Source organism: Coffea arabica, chromosome 1e, assembly GCF_036785885.1.
Source record: "Coffea arabica cultivar ET-39 chromosome 1e, Coffea Arabica ET-39 HiFi, whole genome shotgun sequence".
Classification (NCBI taxonomy): Eukaryota; Viridiplantae; Streptophyta; class Magnoliopsida; order Gentianales; family Rubiaceae; genus Coffea; species Coffea arabica.
This window is the reverse complement of record NC_092311.1, coordinates 42,447,608-42,459,308: the sequence shown is the minus strand read 5'-3', so window position 1 is coordinate 42,459,308 and position 11,701 is coordinate 42,447,608. Positions and strand designations below refer to the sequence as shown.

Below are 11,701 nucleotides of genomic sequence, written 5' to 3'. Positions count from 1 at the left end.
TATTACACAGGTTCGACACCTGTCAATTTTTTATATTTTGTTCAAACGTAAGAGTTTGATTTGTAATTTTCTATAACTTTATGGGAGGTAAATGTAATTGACCCTTTTTAATTTCCGGGATGCTCCAATTCTTGCAAGAGAGAAAGGGAAACGAAGATGACTTAACTCACGGTCACTTATGCCTCAGGTAGCTATCTCGGAGAACGAGAAAGAAAGAAAAATCCAAATAAAAGAAATAGGTGATAATTCGTTTTGTCGTTTTTCACATTAAAGAGTAAATTTTTTAAAATCTTAATCACTTGATTTATATAAAATCATTGCTATATCAACAACTCCCTTCTTTTAACTTTTGTAATGTAATTACTGTATTTTTTTGTTGCCACAGTTATTTGGGATTAAGACTCAAATTCAGCCTTATTTACTACTGATTTACTATATTTAATGTGGCACCATTGGAATATAGGTTGGGGATAGTGGCACTTCCACATATAAATGTGTCATTGGCAATCTACTCATGACTGGCTTGATTTTCTATTGATGTAATGATTCCATTCTCATGACAATGTGATAAAACCATGAACTTAGAATTTTTCTTGAGTGAAATATTGAATTAATCGCCTGCAAGCTAGCAAGATGGTAGCCCTTTATCCTTCAAGTTTTTTTTTTTTAATAAAATTTACATGGTCATAATAAGTTTGCGAGAGATGTAATCGCTCGTTGCATGGGTGATAGTAGTGTTTTTCTTTTTTTTTTTTTGGAGCTGCATAGATGACAGTTTGTTTACATTATTGCATGAATTTAATTTAACACAAAAGTACACGAGAAGAGTCATTTTTTCTTAAAACCCTCTTACCCTATCCAACATCCTTCTCATCTCCAACTGTTAGATACACGATTCGAATTCTGAACCTGATAATAAGGAAGACTCTAATAGCCCTCCCATAGCCATTGGATTCCAACCTCAGTGATTCACACAGTCATTTACCAAGCAACAGGCTCAGCGTTGGTACCAATAGCCAACTTAAAAATACAGAGAATAACAAGATCAGCACATATGAAAATTGGGCAATTATGACAAGGCAATGATATTTGATCAAACAGGAGCCCATAACTATCATTCTTTATGATGAATAAACTATCGTTTAAGGAGAGTAACAACATGCATATTTCCATACGACTATAACTATGATTGTCATATACGCTAAAGTTCCTGTGGACCATCAAATCAATGAAGCAAGCTTTCCAGGTACTTTTCGACATTATCCAACCCGCAGGCTTTCTTCACAACAGGCATAATAGCTGGGACATCCAAGTCGAATGCTGAATCAGGTCCATCGAGTCTGCTCCAAGTATTTAGCTGTTTCCTGGCTTCTTTAATTGCCGCCCTCGTTGCACAATGTACTGAGGCCGCAAGAACCAATGGTGGTTCTCCAGAGGCTACACAATGGTCAATTCCAGGTTAAAGATCGATACAAATTTATCTTGCTTGCATGTGCAGATTTGTTCATGTGCACCAGTCAAATTATCCACCTCAATTTGCTAGGACTGCTCATTTCATACATCAATTGCAAGGGTGAGAAGTTTACGTCTATTTTCCCATTACATTTTTTTTTCTAAAACAGTTATAGTTCTTGATATTAACAAATAAATCATCCATTTGTATTCCTGGATTAGCAATGTGGTAGCTCTGCTTCTGAACAAAGAAGTTCAACTAAACCAGAACAGTCAAATAGCTCAAGTCTGGTGGATCATACATTTAGCCACATTCAATTGAACGCTGAAACAACTAGGTATGGTTTCAGCACCACGAGCTTTGTTGTCTAAGATTTACTTGTTTGGATCATTGAATGATTACTTAAAGAAAAGTAGATTACAAATATTCTGTAGTGCATTGGGGCGTTCTAAGACAGTGTAAATAATTTTTTAGTTTGGATTAGGAAAATAACAGTGAAAATAATTCTCCATCCTGTTCCCTTTGTCATTTCTGAAGTTGTGATTCCAACAGATTTAGCCAGCATGTGATGCCAGAAAGCCCCAAAGAACACAATACTTGTAAAAATTCAATTATATTACTTTTGACACAGTTAACAAACTTGAAGAAATACCTTTAGATGATAGAACACGCTTTTCCTGATGTCCACTATTTACCACTTCAACATTCAACAGCATCGGTATGTTATCAATTGCTGGGATCTTGTATGTCCATGTGCCATCTGAAATTGTCAATCCATCTGCGTTGATAACGAACTCTTCGAGCATAAAGAATCCAACTCCTTGGGCAAAAGCTCCTTCAATCTGAAAGAAGAGAATCTCAGTACATAGTCTATCATTCTTCATGAGCTCAGCTTGCTCAATAAATTTTAAGGTACATTGAATCACGCTAACAAGAAATGTAATCCAAAAATAAAGTTGAGCATTAGCAATCACAGTAGATACGGATAATTATTAAGAAACAAATAACTAACCTGTCCCAAATCCACTGCAGGGTTCATGCTCTTTCCACAATCATAGATAATATCTGCTTGCAGAATTTTAGTTTCTCCGGTCAGTATATTTATCTCTACCTGCAATTAAAACAGCTTCATCATTTCACGCCATTCATCATTAGGCCACAGCAGACAACTATTCCATGATTTCTCCAATGTAAGAGTAGCTTGCTCAATCAAAATGGTGCATTACTTAATATCCATCATTTAAAGTACTATGAATAGCTTGTAAGATAAATTTTTGTCATGGTCTCACAGAGAATGCAGAGGGAAACAAATTTACCTCGCCAACCGCAGCGCCATAGTTCAGGTAATGAATGGAATTGGATGCAGGCACATAGTAAGAATGTGCAGCCAAGTTCACAGATTGAGAATATGCCTACAGTCAGAGAAGTCCCAAATGAGAAATGTGTAAAAAGTCGCAACAATTTATGAAACATTTAGTGTGACCAGTAATCCTAGACAGGTTCCAGAATGTAGCAAAGAAAGAATTTTCTTTTCCTTTTTGGTTGTTTTAAAAGAAGGGGAAGGCCGGGAAAGAAAAAGTGGGAAGGGGATTAGGGAGACTGTAAGGATTAGATCCTCATCCTAAGAAGAAAACTAGAGACCCTTGACCATTCGACTATGTTCAATTCTCTAGCAACGGAAGATTAAATTAGGTTTCCAAAAATGTTGTTCAGCAGCTCTCAAAACATACTTGAACAAAATAGCCTATTAATTCATTTTTTAAAGATTAGCAATGATTTGTATCTGATATATGAAGTGTTTATTCTGTAATCATTTAATTGGAAAATTCCTTTTCCAGACTTGGAAATTCTATTAGAGCTTATAGTTCCAGATACTTTATTAGATTTTTTGGTTAATCACTTGATACTAATGCAAATATAGGCCTCATTGTTCAATCCCAGATATCGGGAAAAAAAAGCTTCATTAGAACTTGATTGATAGAACTGATGTAGCTACTGGTTATGGAATCTATAAGTTTCTGAAGTAAGAATTCTACATGACAAGCAGATATTGGATGAAGACAAGAAGCTTGTTTCACAAATGAAACACAACAGAGCTTTGATCAAATTAACATCTAGAGTTATACCATCGAGAAGCTGGGAAAAGCATCTTACTTGAACTATCAGGACTTCCCAGTTAACTGAACCCATTTGTTCCTGCAACTTACTTTTGAGCGGGGCAAGACGTTCAACTAAGAGATTGCAGCATAATCTGACTGCTTCACAGCTTGATTCAGATTTTGTGCTTCTACCAGTATAACCCCCTTGCACTAAGCTTAAAGTGTCTGACTGTACAACTCGTACCTTTTCCACTAGGTTCTCAGTCCCATTACAACCAATTAAACTGAGAGCATATGCAGTCACCTGTTTTACCTTAGTCCAGAGACCCTGGCCTATTTCTATTCCTCCTACTTCTACAACAATAGATCCATCTGAAAGGATGCTAACTTTGCCAGGCGTTGACACTACCGCCACTCCATACACAATTGGAACCCGTGATATACCTCTTTTTTTCCATGTGTTGATCCGATTAAACTGCTCTATCATTTCCGTTCTTTGGACTAAACGTGAAGATGCACCCAATTTTTCCCACATGTCTGTCAAAGTATACTCTAGTGCTTCACCTGCAGCCTCCCCATAGAACACTTTAAGGCTTTCAAATGTATGAAGATTTATATTTCTAACAGAATCTACCTCCATAGAAAGCATTGATGCAATTTGTTCCATTATAGCATCAGCTATATAAGATCCTTGAACCTCCCCAGGGGCTCTCATTATAGATTTGGTAGAGTGGTTCGTCTTACAAACTTTTATGTCAAATGACAAAGCACCCCAATTATACTTTTTAAGGGTACCAATCAAGGTAAGCGGCAAGATGGGACTAATTTCTGCAGATAACCCAGCATTAATCAATATGTCAAGGTGCAAGGCTGTGACCTTTCCACTTGATTTGAATCCGACATTGTAAGTTATTTTCATGGGATGTCTTCCACCAATCATTATCATGTCGGTCTTCCTATTGAGATATGTCCTGACAGGACAGCGTAATTTATATGCTGCAAGTGCACATGCTGTAGCAACCTGAAAGACACAGTTGTAAGCTTTTGTACCAACAAAAGTAGGACTAGGAAGACATAAGAATCCACATTTAAACAAGGTCTAACAAACAATCACAAAATGTCCGAGCGTTTATATGCATATGCAAATTTCTGTGCAGCACACCTATGTGACACACACACACACACACACAACAGAGAGAGAGAGAGAGAGAGAGAGAGAATGAGGCAAAATTGTTAGAATATGATAGTATTTCAGGATAGAGATCTTTTCTACACAATATTATAGATGCCAAAATATGCCAAGGATCTGACTAAACTGTCACCCCCAAAAAAAGGCCATTATGCAACAGTTGCAAATGTTAAATTCAAATTCAAGAAGTGCACATATTCAAGAAATGCATTTGAAAGGTGAGCATATTTATTCCATCACAGTCCTGATATGGATTCCTTATGAAGTACCACCAGAATAAAAGATGGTTTGCTAACCTAGTAAGCTATAAAATGATTGCTAGACGTCAGTTTGCAGCAGCAAATGGAGGAACTGCTGTCATGTTGTTGATGACAGAGGAAAACACTTAATTGTGGAAAAGCTACAATCAAAATAAAATCAACAAGGATAGCATCAATGCATGCAGAAGCTCCTTTCAGCAAGAATCATCTTTGGTTTCCCTGTAAAATTACACCTCATTTGACACAGACCAGACCATTTTGAATGACACCAAAATTACTCAAAGATAAGGCATATACTATGAAAACATTGAGAAAAAACTTAATCTACGGGTTAATGATACTCACAGGCATTGATCTCATTAACTTGCCCCCGAAGCCTCCGCCGACCCTTCTTGTAATTACACGGACATTATGCTCAGGAATGCCCAGACATTTTGCAATTGTAATGTGCATATGCTCTGCAGACTGAGTTGAACTATAAACTAATATGCAATTGTCTTCATCTGGCACTGCTAGTGCAGTTTGTGTCTCCATATAAAAATAGTATTGAGACCCAAGTTTGATCTGTAAATTAAATAAGCAGATAAACTTGGAACTTAGCATGGCTTTTCAGTATTCTTGAGAATATGAAGAACACTTCAAGAAAATGCGGCAAAACAATTGATATGAGAAACTGCTACTACCTCAGCAGAAAGAATCCGATGATCAGCTTCAGCCATTCCTTTGGAGAAATCACCAACCTGTGCTGGATACAAGAAAGCAGGGATCTCAAAAAAACTTGACTTCTCAACAGCTTCTTCAACAGTTAAAATTGGTGGATCCAAATTTTCAGTGTCATACTTGACCAGAGCTGATCTCGCTGCAAGATCGGCAGACTTTTGTGATTCTGCTACCTATAAAAAGTTTGTTCCAAACACAGACATAAACAGTATATGATGAGACTCATTGGCATAATATGAGAGGGCTATCTGCAATTAACTGAGGGGATTCTGGATGCATAGAATTACCACAAATGCAATTGGCTCTCCGGCACACCTGGTAAATTCATCAGCAAATAAAGGTTCAAAACCACGCTTTGTCATAGATCCTACATTTTCCCCTCTTTCTGAAATGTCTTTATAAGATATAAGAGCAGCAACCCCGGTTATTCGATTGTTTGGTATCAATTCCACACCTTTTATCCTTGCTAAAGGTTTAGTACTATAGATAAACGCGCCATACAGACAGTTTGGAGGTGACGGAATGTCATCAACAAATACAGCTTCTCCTGCAAATCAATCTCCAGAAATTCAAATTTGAAGACTGATGATGATATATAATGGAAAAAGGGGAAGCTAAGAACAAGAATATAAGGTCCGAGAGCATAAAATTGATAAATTGAAAGTTAAGAGCCTATTTAGAAACAACTTGGCATGAGACCATCAAAATCTTGAACACCAGACCCTTAAACCCCAAGAAGCAAAAATGTGATTTCCCAATAACACAGTATGCATACTTGTAGATGGACTACAATTAGCTATCTAAAGAAAGGTTTTGTTTTGAAGGCTTTTGAAAACCAAATTTTAGTCCGAGCATCAAATAACAAGATTGAAAATCATAGGCATAACTACTGTGAAAAGAAAGGACACGTTAAAACATTTATTTGACACAGCCAGTGTATTCTGCTAATATGGAGACATGTGCCTAAAGTGAATTTTGTAAAATGTTTAAAAATGAAAAGAAAAACTAACACATTTCCAGCATATTATAACTCTAAAATCTGACAAATCACTAAACCTACCAATTCAAAGATGTACTAAGTATCCCAGTAAAATGAAAAGAAAATCAAACCAGAAGCTTGGATGGCAGCACCAGACTTTGTCGTTGGTTCTCCGACTGGATAGTGCTCTTTACTTGATTTCACCTCCTGTTTCCCAGAGGACAACAATTTTGAACTTGCCGATTGATGCAGAGAATTCTCTTTATGGTTTTCAGAAGAGTCCTTCAGCAAATTGCCAGCAAATCCATTGGATAGACCATCACAAATAGCAGAACCAACATTGACATATGGAAAAAGAAACTGGAAAAGGAGACCAACAGCCAAGCTCGTCCTGTAAGCAGCATGTGAAGTGCCAGTTTCAGGTATTACACCTGCTTTAACTAATTTTACTGCTTCATATAGAATGCTGGCAGTTAGTATCTTCCCTGAAAGGTATTCCTCAACCTTTCTTGCTCGTGTTGGATGTTTAGTCCCATAAACACCAAAAGCCAATTGGATATCATTTACTATGAGTCCATTTACTTGAGGAGATACGTCAGCCAGGAATGCAGCATTCAAATAAGGCAAAGCATTACCCAGGGGTCGTGGTGCAGCACGATAGGTCTCGAAAATCAACTTGGAATTAGATTCATTGCTGTAACCACTTCCTTTTGGTTTTAAAGATGGAATGTGGACACTGAGTAGCACACTTCTCGAGTCCATAGGCGGTCTTGAAAAAAATTCTTCCAATGTAAGGCTTTCATGCTTGTGGCCGCTTGTTATGCTAACAAGAGAACCTACAGCAAGAAGTATAGTAGCTATATCTGAAGGAAAACTTTTCCTTTGTGCCATCACTAAATTCCCACCAATACTCGCTGAGTTTCTAATGAACCCTGAAGCAATTTTCTCCATATGGTCAGCAAGTTTTTCAAAGACCTGCTTGCTATCAGAGGAATAATATACATTACCTTCCTCCTTCAGACACGATATAACTTTGGAGATTGTCACAGCAGCCCCAATCTCAATTCCCCGGTGGTTTTTTCTTATTGTCGAAAGCTCCGGTACATATCTGAGATCAATGTATCTGTCGTAGTTATCTAGTTCCTTATAGTAACCCATCCCAGTGTTACCAACTACTAGCCTTATCTGCATATTATCCTCAATCATGTTAGAGTTCAACAAGCTTTTAACGTCCTCAATAGTAGTAGGACTGTACCAGGACTTGCCTTTTAAGTGCAAGATCATTGCTGACTTCGACCTGCCTCTCAAAAATTCTGGAAATCTACTGAACTTACCATCTGGAGTATACAAAGGCAATCTCCTTAATTTAACTTCCTTTGGCTCTCCTTTTCTCCAAAAGGAATTCAGTCCCAAATCCTCCAAATCAACATCAGCAGCAAAACTTTTGCAGGCATCAGCAATGGGTCGATATCCAGTACAGCGACAGAGATTTCCAGCTATGGCCTTTTCAGCCTCAACAACAGTCAGCTTGGAAAATCCTGGTGGAGGTTCTGGCCTGTTTGCTTTTTCAGCTTGCGCAAGTGCTGCAAAAAATGACATACACATTCCAGGTGTGCAATATCCACATTGAGAAGCATGGAATCCAGCAAATCGTTGATGAATTGGATGGAAACCATCTTTACTATTTCCAAGTCCATCGCTGGTAGTAATTGAGCAATTATCTACGCTGCAAAGAAGTGTTAGGCATGAACTCACAGAGAAATCTTCAACTTGACCAAGCTCAGGGTTATATTTAGACAGCATAACAACACAAGCACCACAGCCACCTGTGCCATTAAAAAAATGAACAGACTATCAGTTTGGTGAACAGCTTTAACAAGCAATGCATGTGACCACATTAGCTTTCGTCTAAGTTCTAACACGATAGTCACGTAAAGCAACTAAAAACTAAGTTAAATTCTGTTGAATATATCTATCTAGAAGAAAAACTGAACATGTTAAGCTGCTACCAATTCCGTAGAAGAAAATGCGAAATAAATTATGTCAAAATATTTCTAAAGCAAATGCACTAAAGCACTATAAACAGTTGAAGAAAAGTCAGCCATAAGATAGCCGAGTTCTCTCGGATTCTGTCTTTTCAGATTCACTGCAATGACCATGCATACAAATTTTGTGGCAGAACGTCCCGGCATTGAACGTTGTATGAAGGCAATTCAACTTTCATCACAAAAAAACTTACATTGAAGTAAGGCAACTATGTCAGAGAACCAGAATTTAATGTACCAAAAAATAATTATGTAATTCCACGACAGCGAAGATCATGTCCAGTGAATTAGAGTTGGTGTGTTTAGAATCTTTGCAGTTAACAAAAGGAAAGCAGCTAATGTCACCAAGAAGTTAAAGATCCTGTAAAGCCGGTAGATACTTGAAACTTTAATCTGAATCATAATATAGAATTCAGAATATCGTAATATTTGCCCTTGATAACATGTTGAATGAAAGACAATAAACACTAAAAATATTTGTTCATACAGATAAAAGGTTTACTTGTTACTAACATAGTCTAACCTCTGTTCTCTATCAGAAGGGCATCCAATAACATACCATTCTGTTCGGCATTGGCTTATTCAATTTGAGCATTGGCTTATTCAATTTGAACTCCAAAAATTGAATTCTAGAGAATCTGTTTAATTGGTTATGAAATGTTAAGATAAATTGCTTTTTACCCTCTCGTGGTTTGGCGCTTTACTAGATAATGTTCCTACAGTTTAAGAATCTATGCATAACCACCTCATTGTCTAGACTAAAGCATCACAGTTAGAAATGGAAATTCACCCTTTCACTATTTTTTTCTTTTTCCCTTCTCTTTCCCCTTTTCTTTTTCCTTTCGGAAGAAAAAAAATGATTATAAAAACTGTACTTTGACTTACTAGATCGTAATAAATCTTAATGTACCCCAAATACCAAAAAGAAGAAAGGGAAACCAAATTTTCTATTTTTTATTTTCCTTTCTTCTTTTTTGTATTTGGGGCAAATTAAGATTTTTTACGATTTAATAGGCCAAAGTACAATTTGTTAAAATCATCTTTTCTCTCCCGATGGAAAAAGAAAAAGTAGTGAAGGTGAATTTGTAAATTTATTAATTTTTGTTTGGCTATCTAATATTGACCATTAAGTTTAACACGAAAATTAACCGTGATGCTTTAATCCAAGAAATGAGAGAATCATATATAGATTTTTAAACCATAGAGTAATGTAATAAAGCATCAAATCACGGATAAAAAGTACTTTACCTTAAATGTTATGAAGATCATTGCTTCTGAAGTATAATTGATTAGCGATTCCTACAATGGAACCAACCTATGAATCCTAGCCATCAACAACACCAGCCTCAACAAAAGAAACCTCAAAAACTTATCAGAAGCTGAAACTAAGAGATTAATAAAAAAGGAAGGAAAAACTGCAACATAATGATTAGTCAGCCTGAACAAGAAGTTCACTCATCATATGAAGGGGAACAAAAATGTTCAATCATTCATTCTGATTTTGGATCTTTTTTTTTAATGCTTTCTGTATCCACCTTAAAACAGTTCAACAAATCACCGCAGCAAATAGAAACTGATAAACAGGGACTTAAAAAATTCATTAAGAACTCAAGAAACGGATCAATGGATAGAAGTAGATACCTTCACCACAGCTAAGCTTGGCACTCTTGAAACGAGTATGATAACGTAAGAACTGAAGTAAAGTTGTTGAAGGGTCAATATTTGCCACCTCAAACTTCTCTCCATTCACTGCAAACACAAGATTGCTATTGCCAGCTTTTGATGGTGGAGTTGTAGTCCCATTTTCCTCCATTTCTGAGTCAAACGAACCGATCCCAAGTGGAAATGGAAGCTAAGTGAATGACAGAGAACTCAAAAGCTTACATGTATAGGCTAAAGAACCCTCAACAAGCACGTAGCTTTCTGCATTCTAGTAGGACTAACTGCTAGACATGTGAGGCCAACGAAAATAATGACTCATTGGTCAGACGCATGTTGGCTCAATCTGTGACAATGACTTATTTTCTTACGAAAGTTTGTGTTTGAATTCTACACAAGTTAGTTCAATTCATAATAATGGATTATTTTCTTATAAAAAAATTATGTGTTTGAATCCTACTTCCAACGTGAGGATCATAATCGGAGTCGAATCCACTGTACTCTTTCCTACAAAGAGACCTAAAAGACTCAAATGGTGGAACCTACATCATCTATTGCTGTGGACGCCTTAGACTTAGTAATAATTGCATTCTCGTATCCTTAAATTTTGTTCAAATTAACTTCAATTTCCTTCTTTTTTGAGAAACTGAATTCAACCCAAAAAAAAAAAAAGAATTTAACCCTTTTGCTGATATTTCACTTAGGAATGAGAGTCACTGTGTGTTAAAAATATGCAGTGTAAATACCCTTAATTATAAGGACAAATTTTTCTGAGTTCATTTCCAAAAAATAATTCTCCACCATGAGCAGATAGCCCACTAATTACAATTTCCTCACACCAATGTCTACATATCCCCTCAACTTCCATCATCTTTCTATACAATTATTTAGATTATAATAAAATTTGACCAATAAAATTTTTTTTATAAAATGATAATTTTGATAAATACATTTCTAGTCAACTACACACACATTAGGGTGTGCCTTAAATACTGGTCCACGTAATATGCCATGCATGCATTCAAACACATTAGTATGAGAACATTTTTTTGCACTAACAATTTCAAATCATTAACCCATTAACTGCTGCCAATTTGTCATAGCCTTGAAAGCTATGCACCTCTGCTAAATTACTTATATCAAAAATGATAAAGAGTTTAACTGTTACGAATAAGGCTATTCGAATTCAACATAAACTCAGATTTATAAAAAACACTGTCGATTTCAACTTGTACAAAAATTGGCACAAGTTTACCAAGCTCAGAGAAAAAGTAAACCAAACTTGAGGACGTTTGAC

The 11,701-nt window shown here is 36.4% G+C and overlaps 1 protein-coding gene across 2 annotated transcripts; it reads right to left on the bottom strand.

Annotated features, from left to right (window-relative positions):
- Window positions 1-901: 901 nt before the first annotated feature.
- Window positions 902-10,843, bottom strand: LOC113725568 (indole-3-acetaldehyde oxidase). 2 transcript variants are annotated; one of them, XM_027248817.2, is made up of 11 exons: window positions 10,387-10,509; window positions 9,994-10,069; window positions 6,832-8,526; window positions 6,009-6,268; window positions 5,685-5,894; window positions 5,347-5,565; window positions 3,608-4,573; window positions 2,770-2,865; window positions 2,466-2,564; window positions 2,106-2,295; window positions 902-1,437 (listed from the first exon to the last, which is right to left on the bottom strand). In XM_027248817.2, the coding sequence occupies exons 3-11, from the start codon at window positions 8,501-8,503 to the stop codon at window positions 1,226-1,228; spliced, it is 3,924 nt and encodes a 1,307-aa protein (XP_027104618.2). In that variant the 5' UTR covers window positions 8,504-8,526; window positions 9,994-10,069; window positions 10,387-10,509; the 3' UTR covers window positions 902-1,225. The 2 variants fall into 2 exon arrangements, with proteins under 2 accessions (XP_027104618.2, XP_027104610.2); XM_027248809.2 differs by lacking the exon at window positions 9,994-10,069 and having other exon boundaries at window positions 10,387-10,843.
- Between the last annotated feature and the right edge of the window lie 858 nt (window positions 10,844-11,701).

Coding starts and splice junctions, on each gene's coding strand:
- LOC113725568 (XM_027248809.2), bottom strand. CDS start 10,558: ATGGAGGAAAATGGGACTACAACTCCACCATCAAAAGCTGGCAATAGC. Junction 6,269..6,831: donor TGCTGCCATCCAAGCTTCTG/GTTTGATTTTCT, acceptor ATTGATTTGCAG/GAGAAGCTGTATTTGTTGAT. Junction 4,574..5,346: donor AGTTAATGAGATCAATGCCT/GTGAGTATCATT, acceptor TGTGTCTTTCAG/GTTGCTACAGCATGTGCACT.